Source organism: Cherax quadricarinatus, chromosome 18 (assembly GCF_038502225.1).
Source record: "Cherax quadricarinatus isolate ZL_2023a chromosome 18, ASM3850222v1, whole genome shotgun sequence".
Lineage (NCBI taxonomy): Eukaryota > Metazoa > Arthropoda > Malacostraca > Decapoda > Parastacidae > Cherax > Cherax quadricarinatus.
Genome location: NC_091309.1, coordinates 30,260,733 through 30,276,226, shown reverse-complemented (window position 1 = coordinate 30,276,226; position 15,494 = coordinate 30,260,733). Strand labels below are relative to the sequence as shown.

Sequence of the window (15,494 nt, the reverse complement as noted above, 5' to 3'; positions counted from 1 at the left end):
TTATGTGAATAAAAAATCAAAATAGAATTCATTTGTAAAGCCTGAAAACATAACTAATGAACAGAGGAGATGTTAGTTTAGTGCCAGGAATGCCTGCATTGTTCATTCAGGACCCTACTTTGAAACTGGAATATTTTGAACTTCGTGTTAAATTGGCCAAATTACCAATTTCTGATCACTTTAGTGGGTAGTTGAAACAGCTGACTGGCCAATTTCTTCTGCTCATTCAATAAAATAGAAGTAATACTAGCGAAATAGCTAAGAATTTGGTCGACTGGAATAGTGTAATTGGCCTAAAATGGGAGTCAGAGTCGGCAAAATCGCTTATGCATAAATATCGCTGATGCATCACAATTTGCGAGAGTGTAATTTCATCAGTTTTCCATCAAATTTTGTACTTTTTGCTCTCTTACCTTCAGAAAAAGATTCTTTATCATTTCATAAGAAAAAATAAAAAGTTTTTTTTTAAAATTCTTGGACCCTGGCTATGACTCTGAGATAGGGCCTCTGGACCCTCAAAGGGTTAACCCCTTAACTATCCAAGCTTAGATCTACGTTCTTACCACTAGCACTCCAAAGGTAGATCTACGTTTTATTTTTCCTGCCTCCAAAATTGACATGATTGGCCTGAGATGCCTGGTCAGCATAGAATGGGTCTTAACACTCGTTGTGCGCAGTATTAAAAAAATCTGGGACCACTTGGTACCTTGTGGGAGCACCAGTTCAATTGAGCGCCAGCTAGAGCAAACAGCGCAGCAAACACCAGGGATTCTCTGATGCCATATCATATTAACACTCTCCTTTTAAGAGGAAAGTGAGGTTGACCCCGAGTTTAGTGGCTTTGAGGTGGATGTGGCCACAAGTGGTCAAGAAAATATCCAAAACCTCGATAATAACTCATGTGCAACATTTGTGCAACACCCTTTCAATTTTGGTACTACTGGTAGTATCATCCTGCCAGAATGTTCTATAACCTATTCCCTAAGTAAAAAGAAACAATTCTGGAATGTGTAATATGTGTTAGGCAGGCTGGATGGCCTGCTGGCCAGCTGGCTGGCCGGTGGATGGCTGGCCAGCTGGCTGGCTGATTGGCTGTCTATCTCCATCTGTCTGTGTATTTATCTCTGTCTCTATCACTCTGTCAGTCTCTTTCTCTGTCTCTGTGTCTATCTCACAGGTACACATAAATACAGTTATACATAGTGTATATTACCTAGGATAACCCCAAAAATCCAGACAGAGTGCTATACTGTGCTTGTAGATATAATGCATAATAAGCATGACTAGCAAGTAATACACATTTTCACTTGTTCAGGAATCGGACGTGGCTACCCTGTATCTCTACATTGTGTGTAATACCTGTTGGCTCACAAGTCAACGTCTCTGAGACAGAAGGAGAGAGAAGCAGACAGAGACAGATAGATAGATAACCAGAGACAAGAGATAAACAGAGCTAGACAGACATAGATAGATAGATAGATAGACAGACAGACAGACAGACAGACAGACAGACATGTTCATGTGTAACAGTGAAAACAAATAAAGCCAGGGCAGTGGATGATCATCAAATGTCACTCCATTGCTGCACTGTCAGCAGTAGAGTGACACTCGTTTTACACCATGCTTCAAGGAAACTTATTATTATTATATACTCCCACATGTCCAAAACATTGCTGGGACCTATAAACACTATGTATATATTTTTAGACAATAGTACGTGACCAAGGTTAAGGATTAAGGAGAGTATTTCCTTGCATAGTTTGCAATGTGTAAATGTGAAAATGTTCACCTGTCACTGTGTTTGCGACTATTTAAGTACTAGTTCAGGACCTAATATTAATGTCAGAACAGAGATTGGCTATGAAATCACAAAAACTACTACAAATTGTAATTACTCTTCTTTCAACGTACCGGCCGTATCCCACCGAGGCAGGGTGGTCCAAATAGAAAAACGAAAGTTCCTCCTTTTAAAATTAGTATGTAATATATACAGGAGAAGGGGTTACTAGCCTCTTGCTCCCAGCATTTTAGTCGCCTCTTATGACATGCATGGCTTACGGAGGAAGAATTCTGTTTCACTTCCCCATGGATAAGATTGTAATTATCAGAACATAAAAATTATATAAATTAAAAAAAAAAAAAAGAGAGAAAAAGGTATATCTGCAATACTGCTGCAAGCAGCAACGTTTCATGTTGCCATCAGGTGAGCGACAAGTGCCAACTTTGCGGCCTTATATCTCTGTAAATACTGACTCCAATTTTTCTTTACATTATGTAAAAAAAAAAAGTCCTCTTTATTAAAAAACAATTTTTTTTTTTTCAAAATATTCGGAGCGCTGAGCGAGAGAACATAGATCTACGTTTGGACAGTTAAGGGGTTAAATCTCCTGAATGAAAAAAAAAAAGCGAATATGTAGGTAATGGGTTGGTAGAGAGCAACTATCCGGGAAGGTACTAAAGTCCTGTCACATGAGTGTGAAATGTTAGGCAGGATTGCTTGTATTCATTAACATATAAAGTGGCAGGTAAAGCTTACAAGCTTCTTTGTATATTAAGTATGCATTCAGCCTTATTTTTTTGTGTATTTTGTGTATTTCCTGTTCTCCATGGGGAAGTGGAACAGAATTCTTCCTCTGTAAGCCATGCGTGTTGTAAGAGGCGGCTAAAATGCTGGGAGCAAGGGGCTAGTAACCCCTTCTCCTGTATAAATTACTAAATTTAAAAGAGAAACTTTCGTTTTTCTTTTTGGGCCACCCTGCCTTGGTGGGATACGGCCGGTGTGTTGAAAGAAAGAAAGAAAAGTGTATTTCCTGTATGTACTGTAATGGTTATCCAGTTTAGGAAAATTTATGAGCTGTATTTCTTATTTTATGTATTTTAATTATATTAATGTTTCTTTGAATTAAAAGAGTTGAAGTAAGCTACTTGGAAATCTACAATGAACGTGTAAAGGACTTGTTGAGACAAGGTACCCACAAGAACACACATTCCCTTCGTGTTAGAGAGCACCCAAAACTTGGTCCATACGTTCAGGATCTCTCCTGTCATCTGGTCCATCACTATCATGATATACAGGTTAGAAAACTCTGTTTATATATTTGAGATTTATTTGTTGTTTCAGCCTTAAGGTATAAGCTCGAAATGCTTACATTACTTGAGATGATACGTATTACATCACAGTAGTGTGAGGTATACCTTTGAGTTTTGAGTCTTTCTACTCCTGGACTCTGGCACCATTGGTGCAACGAGGATTTAGATGTTATACCATGGTTGTTTAATATATTTATAGATGGGGTTGTAAGAGAAGTAAATGCGAGGGTCTTGGCAAGAGGCGTGGAGTTAAAAGATAAAGAATCACAAAGTGGGAGTTGTCACAGCTGCTCTTTGCTGATGACACTGTGCTCTTGGGAGATTCTGAAGAGAAGTTGCAGAGATTGGTGGATGAATTTAGTAGGGTGTGCAAAAGAAGAAAATTAAAGGTGAATACAGGAAAGAGTAAGGTTATGAGGATAACAAAAAGATTAGGTGATGAAAGATTGAATATCAGATTGGAGGGAGAGAGTATGGAGGAGGTGAATGTATTCAGATATTTGGGAGTGGACGTGTCAGCGGATGGGTCTATGAAAGATGAGGTGAATCATAGAATTGATGAGGGGAAAAGAGTGAGTGGTGCACTTAGGGGTCTGTGGAGACAAAGAACTTTGTCCTTGGAGGCAAAGAGGGGAATGTATGAGAGTATAGTTTTACCAACGCTCTTATATGGGTGTGAGGCATGGGTGATGAATGTTGCAGCGAGGAGAAGGCTGGAGGCAGTGGAGATGTCATGTCTGAGGGCAATGTGTGGTGTGAATATAATGCAGAGAATTCGTAGTTTGGAAGTTAGGAGGAGGTGCGGGATTACCAAAACTGTTGTCCAGAGGGCTGAGGAAGGGTTGTTGAGGTGGTTCGGACATGTAGAGAGAATGGAGCGAAACAGAATGACTTCAAGAGTATATCAGTCTGTAGTGGAAGGAAGGCGGGGTAGGGGTCGGCCTAGGAAAGGTTGGAGGGAGGGGGTAAAGGAGGTTTTGTGTGCGAGGGGCTTGGACTTCCAGCAGGCATGCGTGAGCGTGTTTGATAGGAGTGAATGGAGACAAATGGTTTTTAATACTTGACGTGCTGTTGGAGTGTGAGCAAAGTAACATTTATGAAGGGGTTCAGGGAAACCGGCAGGCCGGACTTGAGTCCTGGAGATGGGAAGTACAGTGCCTGCACTCTGAAGGAGGGGGTGTTAATGTTGCAGTTTAAAAACTGTAGTGTAAAGCACCCTTCTGGCAAGACAGTGATGGAGTGAATGATAGTGAAAGTTTTTCTTTTTCGGGCCACCCTGCCTTGGTGGGAATCGGCCAGTGTGATAATAAAATAAATAACATCCTGGAGACGATGAACTGTTAGTTCCTTTTAACCTTTAAACGGTCCAAACGTATATATATGTTCACTCGCGTAGCGCCCCAACTTTTTTGAGGAAAAAAACAATCTTTTCTTTTAAAAGGAAAAAAGAGCATATGGTACCCAGGCATCCCCAGTTATTTTAATATGGCACACAGTGAGTGTGCACACCCATTCTCTCATGTCTAGGTGACTCAGGCTTATTGTGGCAATGTTGAATGAATGACAAAGAAAACGTATATATACATTTGGGGCGTTACGCGCGTGGACATATATATACGTTTGGACCGTTTAAGGGTTAAAAAAGTTATATTCTACATTTTTTCCATTTCTAAAACCAGAATCTATTATGTTTTCTCTTTCGGCTGTTTTTATAACTACAGCATTAATCATTAGTCTACCACATTCTTTGTGTATTGTGAGTTTTTGTATACATTAATCATGCCTTAATATATTTTACCTTAAATTTCTATAGGAGTTGATGAGAAGAGGAAACTCTCATCGTACAACTGCAAGCACCCACATGAATGACACGAGTTCAAGAAGTCATGCTATATTTACTGTAACTTTCATTCAGGCCAAACTCTTATCAGATACACCATTAGAAACTCGGTCCAAAATTCACCTGGTTGATTTAGCAGGCAGGTGAGATATCTTTTTTCATTTCTGTTGATTAAGATTGTACTTGAAGCATTTATAAATTTACTACTAAATATATCTGGTTCTCTATTACCATATTTCGTGGCTTATGAGACGCTCTGATGCATTAGTCGCATCCCAATTTTGAAGGTAATAATCAGAAAAAAAGTTAAGAGTTCCTAATACCAAGTAATAATTTTTTTTTTTTTTTTTAAGTCGGCCGTCTCCCACCGACGCAGGGTGACCCAAAAAGAAAGAAAATCCCCAAAAAGAAAATACTTTCATCATCATTCAACACTTTCACCTCACTCACACATAATCACTGTTTTTGCAGAGGTGCTCAGAATACAACAGTTTAGAAGCATATATGTATAAAGATACACAGCATATCCCTCCACACTGCCAGTATCCCAAACTCCTCCTTTAAAGTGCAGGCATTGTACTTACCATTTCCTGGACTCAAGTCTGGTTATATAAAAATAACTGATTTCCCTGAATCCCTTCACTAAATATTACCCTGCTCACACTCCAACAGCTCGTCAGGTCCCAAATACCATTCGTCTCAATTCACTCCTATCTAACATGCTCACACATGCTTGCTGGAAGTCCAAGCCCCTTGCCCACAAAACCTCCTGTACCCCCTCCCTCCAACTTTTTCGAGGACGACCCCTACCCTGCCTTCCTTCCCCTACAGATTTATACGCTCTCCATGTCATTCTACTTTGATCCATTCTCTCTAAATGACCAAACCACCTCAACAACCCCATCTTCAGCCCTCTAACTAATACTTTTGTTAACTCCACACCTTCTCCTAATTTCCACACTCCGAATTTTCTGCATAATATTTACACCACACATTGCCCTTAGACAGGACACCTCCACTGCCTCCAACTGCCTCCTTGCTGCAGCATTTACAACCCAAGCTTCACACCTATATAAGAGTGTTTCGTACATTCCCTTCTTTGCCTCCATAGATAACGTTTTTTGTCTCCACATATACCTCAATGCACCACTCGCCTTTTTTCCTTCATCAATTCTATGATTAATATCCTTCATAAATCCATCTGCTGACGTGTCAACTTCCAAATATCTGAAAACATTCACTTCTTCCATACTCCTTCTCCCCAATTTGATATCCAATTTTTCTTTATCTAAATCATTTGATACTTCCAGCAAGCGTGCATGAGCGTGTTAGATAGGAGTGAATGGAGACGAATGATACTTGGGACCTGACGATCTGTTGGAGTGTGAGCAGGGTAATATTTAGTGAAGGGATTCAGGGAAACCGGTTATTTTCATATAGTCGGACTTGAGTCCTGGAAATGGGAAGTACAATGCCTGCACTTTAAAGGAGGGGTTTGGGATATTGGCAGTTTGGAGGGATATGTTGTGTATCTCTATACGTATATGCTTCTAAACTGTTGTATTCTGAGCACCTCTGCAAAAGCAGTGATAATGTGTGAGTGTGGTGAAAGTGTTGAATGATGATGAAAGTATTTTCTTTTTGGGGATTTTCTTTCTTTTTTTTTTGGGTCACCCTGCCTCGGTGGGAGACGGCCGACTTGTTGAAAAAAAAAAAAAAAAAAAAAATCACTTTACTCTTTTCTATGTTCACTTTCAACTTTCTACCTTTACACACACTCCCAAACTCATCCACTAACCTTTGCAATAAGTAATATTTACTCCATTAAAGCCTATGGTAATTTTACACGCAGAAATAAGGTTACGTTTGATTTAGGGATAGGCCAAAACATACAGTAGGCCTAGTGCTTACCTGAACACCCTGATGATCTCTTAATTTGAGCTGATGAAGCAGTCGCTGGTGGCATACTGATATGTCTTCGTCAGTGACTATCGGAATAAACAAAATTGGCTGCTTCAGCTGTTGTACCATAACATACGGTAAATATGATTACCAGTACCTAGTAATAAAGTGAAAATACCCATGTGTTTACAATAGCGTAGTGTATGGTAGCATTATTTTAAAGTGCCTACCATAAATAATGTTGCTTTGTGACTTCATTAGTTTTAGAAATAAGAAAGGAAGGTGTTACTTAAGGAGGAATTTAATTTTCTGTCAGTATCCCAATGCAGTATCTGTATTTCATAAATACATGTAGCTTGTCTCAAAATGTTATTAATTTATTGTAATTTTGAAACACTGGATTTGTTTTAGTTTCAATGGCTTGGCATCGAGCGTAACTGGGAGAGCTACAGCCCACCCTACACCCCAAACTTATAGCTCCTGTCACTGACCTTCAGTTGATAGGATGCAGGGTGGTTTTTGGAGACATTGTATGGAAAAAAAAAATGTGTCTAATAAGCCGCGAAATATGGTACTTCATCATTTGTTTTTTTGTCCAAAAAAGTGACGGATGCATCATCATGTAGATTACCCAGTCATGTGAATTACCAATTGGACAAGTGAACTGAAGAGAATGGAGTCTTTTATATTACTAGAGCACTTCATTATTATTCACTTAGCACTAAGTTGATTCATCAGGTGAGACATTGACCCTTTCTCACACTTGTATCTCTCAGTCACCTCTTCTACTGAGCATTATATCTAATCAAATATTAATGCTTTTCAGTGAGAGAGCAGATGCAACAGGGGCAACTGGGCAAAGACTTAAAGAAGGTGCTCACATTAATAAGTCATTGGTGACTCTAGGCTCGGTCATCAGTGCTTTGGCGGAGCAGGCCTCGAAGGCCACCTCAGGGAAGAATGTCTTCATTCCATACCGTGATTCAGTCCTCACCTGGTTGTTGAAAGATTCCCTCGGTGGCAACTCTAAAACTATCATGATTGCTAGTGAGTTTTAATATTTATTGTGGTGGCTTTAGGTTATTTCTATAAATGACGTGTGGATCACATTGTATAGTACCATGTTAATATGTCACCCTGTCCTCATTGTATAACTATAATTTTGTTGAGATATACTCTGTAACATACCAATGGCCAGTTTTCAGTAATTTTTTTTTTTACCCTGAGACTAGCCGTCTTAGTGACTGTTCAGTCAGGCTTTTTCTGTTAGCAACCTGCTTTCTACATAACCATCACAGTCTGGTTGATCAGGCATTTGATGATGTAGTGATCCATTTTTTTCTTTAAGACTTTTGTGTTGGTTCTGGTAATACACAATTTCTGATATCTGGTAGCAGGTTGAAGAGTCTTGAGTCGTGGGTGCCAATGGCACCCATGCCTTTTCGTTGGCTTATTTTGCATTTGCTTATCTCACTCCAGTATGATGCATGGCTTACGGAGGAAGAATTATGTTCCACTTCTCCATGGATATAAAAGAAAATAAACAAGAGCAAGAACTAACAAGAAAATAGAAGATAACCCAGAGGGGTGTGTGTGTGTGTGTGTGTGTGTGTGTGTGTGTGTGTGTGTGTGTGTGTGTGTATGGTAGACAGCAACCACCCAGGGAGGTACTACCGTCCTGCCAAGTGAGTGTAAAACGAAAGCCTGTAATTGTTTTACATGATGGTACGATTGCTGGTGTCTTTTGTCTGTCTCATAAATATGCAAGATTACAGACATGTCTTGCTACTTCTACTTACACTTAGGTCACACTACACATACATGTACATGTTTATTTATACACACTCATCTGAGTTTTCTTTGATTTTATCTTAATAGTTCTTGGTCTTATTACTTTTCCTTTTATATCCATGGGGAAGTGGAATAAGAATCTTTCCTCCGTAAGCCATGCGTGTTGTAAAAGTCAACTAAAATGCCTGGAACAATGGGCTAGTAACCCCTTTTCCTGTAAAGATTACTAAAAAGAATAAGAAGAAGAAAATTGTCAAAGTGGGAAGTCTGAATGTGCGTGGATGTTGTGCAAATGATAAGAAAGAGGTGATTGTGGATGTTATGAATGAGAAGAAACTGGATGTCCTGGCTTTAAGTGAAACAAAGCTGAAGGGGGTGGGAGAGTTTCAATGGAGAGGAATAAATGGGATTAGGTCAGGGGTTTCAAATAGAGTTAGAGCTAAAGAAGGAGTAGCAATAACGTTGAAGGATAAGCTGTGGCAGGAAAAGAGGGACTACAAATGTATAAATTCAAGGATTATGTGGAGTAAAATAAAGATTGGATGTGAAAAGTGGGTTATAGTAAGCGTGTATGCACCTGGAGAAGAGAGAAGTGTAGAGAAGAGAGAGAGATTCTGGGAAATGTTGAGTGAATGCGTGGGGAGTTTTGAATCAAGTGTGAGAGTAATGGTGATTGGGGATTTCAATGCTAAAGTGGGTAAAAATGTTATGGAGGGAGTAGTAGGTAAATTTGGGGTGCCAGGGGTAAATGTAAATGGGGAGCCTTTAATTGAGCTATGTGTAGAAAGAAATTTGGTAATAAGTAATACATATTTTATGAAAAAGAGGATAAATAAATATACAAGGTATGATGTAGCACGTAATGAAAGTAGTTTGTTGGATTATGTATTGGTGGATAAAAGGTTGATGGGTAGGCTCCAGGATGTACATGTTTATAGAGGGGCAACTGATATATCAGATCATTATTTAGTTGTAGCTACAGTTAGAGTAAGAGGTAGATGGGAAAAGAGGAAGGTGGAAACAACAAGTAAGAGGGAGGTGAAAGTGTATAAACTAAGGGAGGAGGAAGTTCGGGCGAGATATAAGCGACTATTGGCAGAAAGGTGGGCTAGTGCAAAGATGAGTAGTGGGGGGTTGAAGAGGGTTGGAATAGTTTTAAAAATGCAGTATTAGAATGTGGGGCAGAAGTTTGTGGTTATAGGAGGGTGGGGGCAGGAGGAAAGAGGAGTGATTGGTGGAATGATGAAGTAAAGGGTGTGATAAAAGAGAAAAAGGTAGCTTACGAGAGGTTTTTACAAAGTAGAAGTGTTATAAGAAGAGCAGAGTATATGGAGAGTAAAAGAAAGGTGAAGAGAGTGGTGAGAGAGTGCAAAAGGAGAGCAGATGAAAGAGTGGGACAGGCACTGTCAAGAAATTTTAATGAAAATAAGAAAAAATTTTGGAGTGAGTTAAACAAGTTAAGAAAGCCTAGGGAAAGTATGGATTTGTCAGTTAAAAACAGAGTAGGGGAGTTAGTAGATGGGGAGAGGGAGGTATTAGGTAGATGGCGAGAATATTTTGAGGAACTTTTAAATGTTGAGGAAGAAAGGGAGGCGGTAATTTCATGCACTGGCCAGGGAGGTATACCATCTTTTAGGAGTGAAGAAGAGCAGAATGTAAGTGTGGTGGAGGTACGTGAGGCATTACGTAGAATGAAAGGGGGTAAAGCAGCTGGAACTGATGGGATCATGACAGAAATGTTAAAAGCACGGGGGGATATAGTGTTGGAGTGGTTGGTACTTTTGTTTAATAAATGTATGAAAGAGGGGAAGGTACCTAGGGATTGGCAGAGAGCATGTATAGTCCCTTTATATAAAGGGAAAGGGGACAAAAGAGATTGTAAAAATTATAGAGGAATAAGTTTACTGAGTATACCAGGAAAAGTATACGGTAGGGTTATAATTGAAAGAATTAGAGGTAAGGCGGAATGTAGGATTGCGGATGAGCAGGGAGGCTTCAGAGTGGGTAGGGGATGTGTAGATCAAGTGTTTACATTGAAGCATATATGTGAACAGTATTTAGATAAAGGTAGGGAAGTTTTTATTGCATTTATGGATTTAGAAAAGGCATATGATAGAGTGGATAGAGGAGCAATGTGGCAGATGTTGCAAGTATATGGAATAGGTGGTAAGTTACTAAATGCTGTAAAGAGCTTTTATGAGGATAGTGAGGCTCAGGTTAGGGTGTGTAGAAGAGAGGGAGACTACTTCCCGGTAAAAGTAGGTCTTAGACAGGGATGTGTAATGTCACCATGGTTGTTTAATATATTTATAGATGGGGTAGTAAAATAAGTAAATGCTAGAGTGTTTGGGAGAGGGGTAGGATTAAATTATGGGGAATCAAATTCAAAATGGGAATTGACACGGTTACTTTATGCTGATGATACTGTGCTTATGGGAGATTCTAAAGAAAAATTGCAAAGGTTAGTGGATGAGTTTGAGAATGTGTGTAAAGGTAGAAAGTTGAAAGTGAACATAGAAAAGAGTAAGGTGATGAGGGTATCAAATGATTTAGATAAAGAAAAATTGGATATCAAATTGGGGAGGAGGAGTATGGAAGAAGTGAATGTTTTCAGATACTTGGGAGTTGACGTGTCGGCGGATGGATTTATGAAGGATGAGATTAATCATAGAATTGATGAGGGAAAAAAGGTGAGTGGTGCGTTGAGGTATATGTGGAGTCAAAGAATGTTATCTATGGAGGCAAAGAAGGGAATGTGTGAAAGTATAGTAGTACCAACACTCTTATATGGATGTGAAGCTTGGGTGGTAAATGCAGCAGCGAGGAGACGGTTGGAGGCAGTGGAGATGTCCTGTCTAAGGGCAATGTGTGGTGTAAATATTATGCAGAAAATTCGGAGTGTGGAAATTAGGAGAAGGTGTGGAGTTAATAAAAGCATTAGTGAGAGGGCAGAAGAGGGGTTGTTGAGGTGGTTTGGTCATTTAGAGAGAATGGATCAAAGTAGAATGACATGGAAAGCATATAAATCTATAGGGGAAGGAAGGAGGGGTAGGGGTCATCCTCGAAAGGGTTGGAAAGAGGGGGTAAAGGAGGTTTTGTGGGCTAGGAGCTTGGACTTCCAGCAAGCGTGCATGAGCGTGTTAGATAGGAGTGAATGGAGGCGAATGATACTTGGGACCTGACGATCTGTTTGAGTGTGAGCAGGGTAATATTTAGTGAAGGGATTCAGGGAAACCGGTTATGTTCATATAGTCGGACTTGAGTCCTGGAAATGGGAAGTACAATGCCTGCACTTTAAAGGAGGGGTTTGGGATATTGGCAGTTTGGAGGGATATGTTGTGTATCTTTATACGTATATGCTTCTAAGGTGTTGTATTCTGAGCACCTCTGCAAAAGCAGTGATAATGTGTGAGTGTGATGAAAGTGTTGAATGATGATGAAAGTATTTTCTTTTTGGGGATTTTCTTTCTTTTTTGGGTCACCCTGCCTTGGTGTTTTTGTTTAATAAATGTATGAAAGAAGGGAAGGTACCTAGGGATTTGTAGAGAGCATGCATAGTTCCTTTATATAAAGGGAATAGGGACAAAAGAAATTGTAAAAATTATAGAGGCATAAGTTTACCGAGTATACCAGGAAACTTGTACAGTAGGGTTATTATTGAAAGAATTAGAGGTAAGATAGTGAGTAGGATTGCAGATGAGCAAGGAGGCTATAGAGTGGGTAGGGGATGTGTAGGTCAAGTGTTTACATCGAAGCATATATGTGAACAGTATTTAGATAAAGTTAGGGAAGTTTTCATTTCATTTATGGATTTAGAATAGGCATATGATAGTAGATAGGGGAGCAATGTGGCAGATGTTGCAAATGTATGGAATAGGTAGTAGGCTACTAAATGCTGTAAAGAGTTTTCATGAGGATAGTGAGGCTCATGTTAGGGTGTGTAAGAGAGAGGGAGATCTTCCCAGTAAAAGTAGGTCTTAGACAGGGATGTGTAATGTCACCATGGTTGTTTAATATATTTATAGATGGGATTGTAAAAGAAGTAAATGCTAGGGTGTTAGGGAGAGGGGTGGGATTAAATTATGGGTAATAAAGTACAAAGTGAGAGTTGACACAGTTACTTTTTGCTGATGATACTGTGCTTATGGGAGATTCTAAAGAAAAGTTGTAAAGGTTAGTGGATGAGTTTCTGAGGGTATATAAAGGTAGAAGGTTGAAAGTGAATATAGACAGGAGTACGGTGATGAGGGTATTAAATAATCTGAATAAAGAAAAATTGGATATCACATTAGAGAGAGGGAGTATGGAAGAATTGAATGTTTTCAGATATTTGGGAGTTGATGTGTCAGTGGATGATATGTAACGGATGAGGTTAACCATAGAATTGATGAAGGAAAAAAGGTGAGTGGTGCATTGAGATATCTGTGGAGACAAGAAATGTTAACAGCGGAGGCAAAGAAGGGAATGTACAAAAGTACAGTGGTACCAACACTTTTATATGGGTGTGAAGCTTTGGTTGTAAATGCTGCAGCAAGAATATGGCTGGAGGCAGTGGTGATGTCCTGTCTAAGGGTAATGTGTGGTGTAAATATTATGCAGAGAAATCGTAGTGTGGAAATTAGAAGGTATGGAGTTACTAAAAGTATTAGTCAGAGGGCTGAAGAAGGGTTGTTGAGGTGGTTTGGTCATTTAGAGAGAATGGAACAAAGTAGAATGACTTGGAGTGTGTATAAATATGTAGGGGAAGGAAGGCGGGGTAGGGGTCATCCTCAACAAGGATGGAGGGGATAAAAGAGGTTTTGTGGGCGAGGGGCTTGGACTTCTCGCAAGCATGTGTGAGCATGTTAGATAGGAGTGAATGGAGATTAATGGTATTTGGGACCTCACGATCTGTTGTGTGATCAGGGTAATATTTTGTGAAGGGATTCAAGGAGACCGGTTAGCCGGACTTGAGTCCTGGAAATGGGAAGTACAATGTCTGCACTTTAAAGGAGGGGTTTGGGATATTGACAGTTTGGAGGGACTTCTAAACTGTTGTATCCGAGTGCCTCTGCAAAGACAGTGATTATGTATGAGTGATGATGAAAGTGTTGAATGATGATGAAAGTATTTTTCTTTTTGGGGTTTTCTTTCTATTTGGGTCATTCTGCCTCGGTGAGGAACAGCCGATGTGTTACAAAAAAAAAAAACATTGCCCTCAACTCCATGGGGAAGTGGAACAGAATTCTTCTGTAAGCCATGTGGTCATAAGACACGGCTAAAATGCCAGGAGCATGGGGCTGGTAACCCCTTCTCCTGTATTTTTTTTTTTTTTTTTTTTCAACAAGTCGGCCGTCTCCCACCGAGGCAGGGTGACCCAAAAAAAAAGAAAGAAAATCCCCAAAAAGAAAATACTTTCATCATCATTCAACACTTTCACCACACTCACACATTATCACTGCTTTTGCAGAGGTGCTCAGAATACAACAGTTTAGAAGCATATACGTATAGAGATACACAACATATCCCTCCAAACTGCCAATATCCCAAACCCCTCCTTTAAAGTGCAGGCATTGTACTTCCCATTTCCAGGACTCAAGTCCGACTATATGAAAATATTACTAAATTTAAAAGGAGGAACTTTCGTTTTTCTTTTTGGGTCACCCTGCCTCCATGGGATACGGCCGGTGCATTGAAAGAAAGATGTTGCTTTCAGACATCATACCTTCTCCACTGCCTCTACCCTCTTCAGTCTAACATTGTTATTCAATCTATCATTGCCTGGATATTACTCAACTTGCTCATTTCTACATTCACTTTTAATTCCTTCTTCTGCATTACCTCCTATATTCATCCACCAACCTTTGTAGCTTGTCATCAGAATTCCATGAAAAAACTGTTGCCAACAAAGAAAAGCTGGAATAACTCACTTTGCATCAGGTGCAACATCTTTCAATCCTACACCCCATTCCAACACCCTAGCATTCATTTGCATCAGGTCCAACATCTTGCAATCCTACCTCCCTTTCCACCACCCTAGCATTCATTTATTACACAACCCCATATATAAATATGTTAAACATTATTAATATTAATTTTTAATTATTTTATTATTATTGTTATTATTTTAATTACTGTATTGTTATAATGCTGTTACTTCAATATCATAACTAATTTTTTACAAGCAATATCACCTGCTGATGTGAATTATGGGGAGACGCTCAGTACATTGAGATATGCCAACCGAGCCAAGAATATCATTAACAAGCCTACTATCAATGAAGACCCCAACGTGAAGCTCATTAGAGAGTTGCGTGAAGAAATTCTTCTCCTCAAAGCACTGATTAAGGAGACACAAGTTATTGGACCTGAAGTGAGTGCTGCATAACATTGTTTTGTTAATGCAGAATTAATAGAATAGAAAATTAATGTAATATTTATTTTTTATAATGCAGTTTCCTGATCACACAAGTCTGAGTTTCACTTGTCTGAAAGAAAGTTAGTCTGGTGTAGCTAAAGTAAAATTAAAATTGTATCAGTGTTGTCATAGTCATAATTTGTCTCTATATAAACATGGGCTTTTTGAGGTATTTACTCATTAATCATATTGTCATGCCCAGTTTTGTAATTTGGTTCTTAAAATAATTTTGTTATTATTAAATTTATACACTGTAATTGATTATATTGCCCATAAAGGAGGTCTCAGTTATGAATGTTTGATAACAGTATGTTCATACCATATTTTGAATGAATTTTAATTCAGGAAGTCAAAAAATTTGTTCAGTGATAGTGTAAATGATGGTGAAAGTGTGTCTTTTTTGGGTCACCTTGCCTTGGTAGGAGATGGCCCACTTGTTAAGAAAAAAAATACATGCTGATTCATCCATTACAC

At 39.2% G+C, this 15,494-nt stretch overlaps 1 protein-coding gene across 2 annotated transcripts in view; it reads left to right on the top strand.

Annotated features, from left to right (window-relative positions):
• Nucleotides 1-15,494, top strand: part of Klp98A (kinesin-like protein 98A) — a 185,477-nt gene that overhangs the window by 37,275 nt on the left and 132,708 nt on the right. For both annotated transcript variants that reach the window (XM_070086369.1, XM_070086368.1), the window contains exons 6-9: nt 2,910-3,075; nt 4,904-5,073; nt 7,659-7,879; nt 14,788-14,975. In XM_070086369.1, the coding sequence (XP_069942470.1) occupies nt 2,910-3,075; nt 4,904-5,073; nt 7,659-7,879; nt 14,788-14,975 (745 nt within the window). The remainder of the gene's footprint in view (nt 1-2,909; nt 3,076-4,903; nt 5,074-7,658; nt 7,880-14,787; nt 14,976-15,494) is intronic.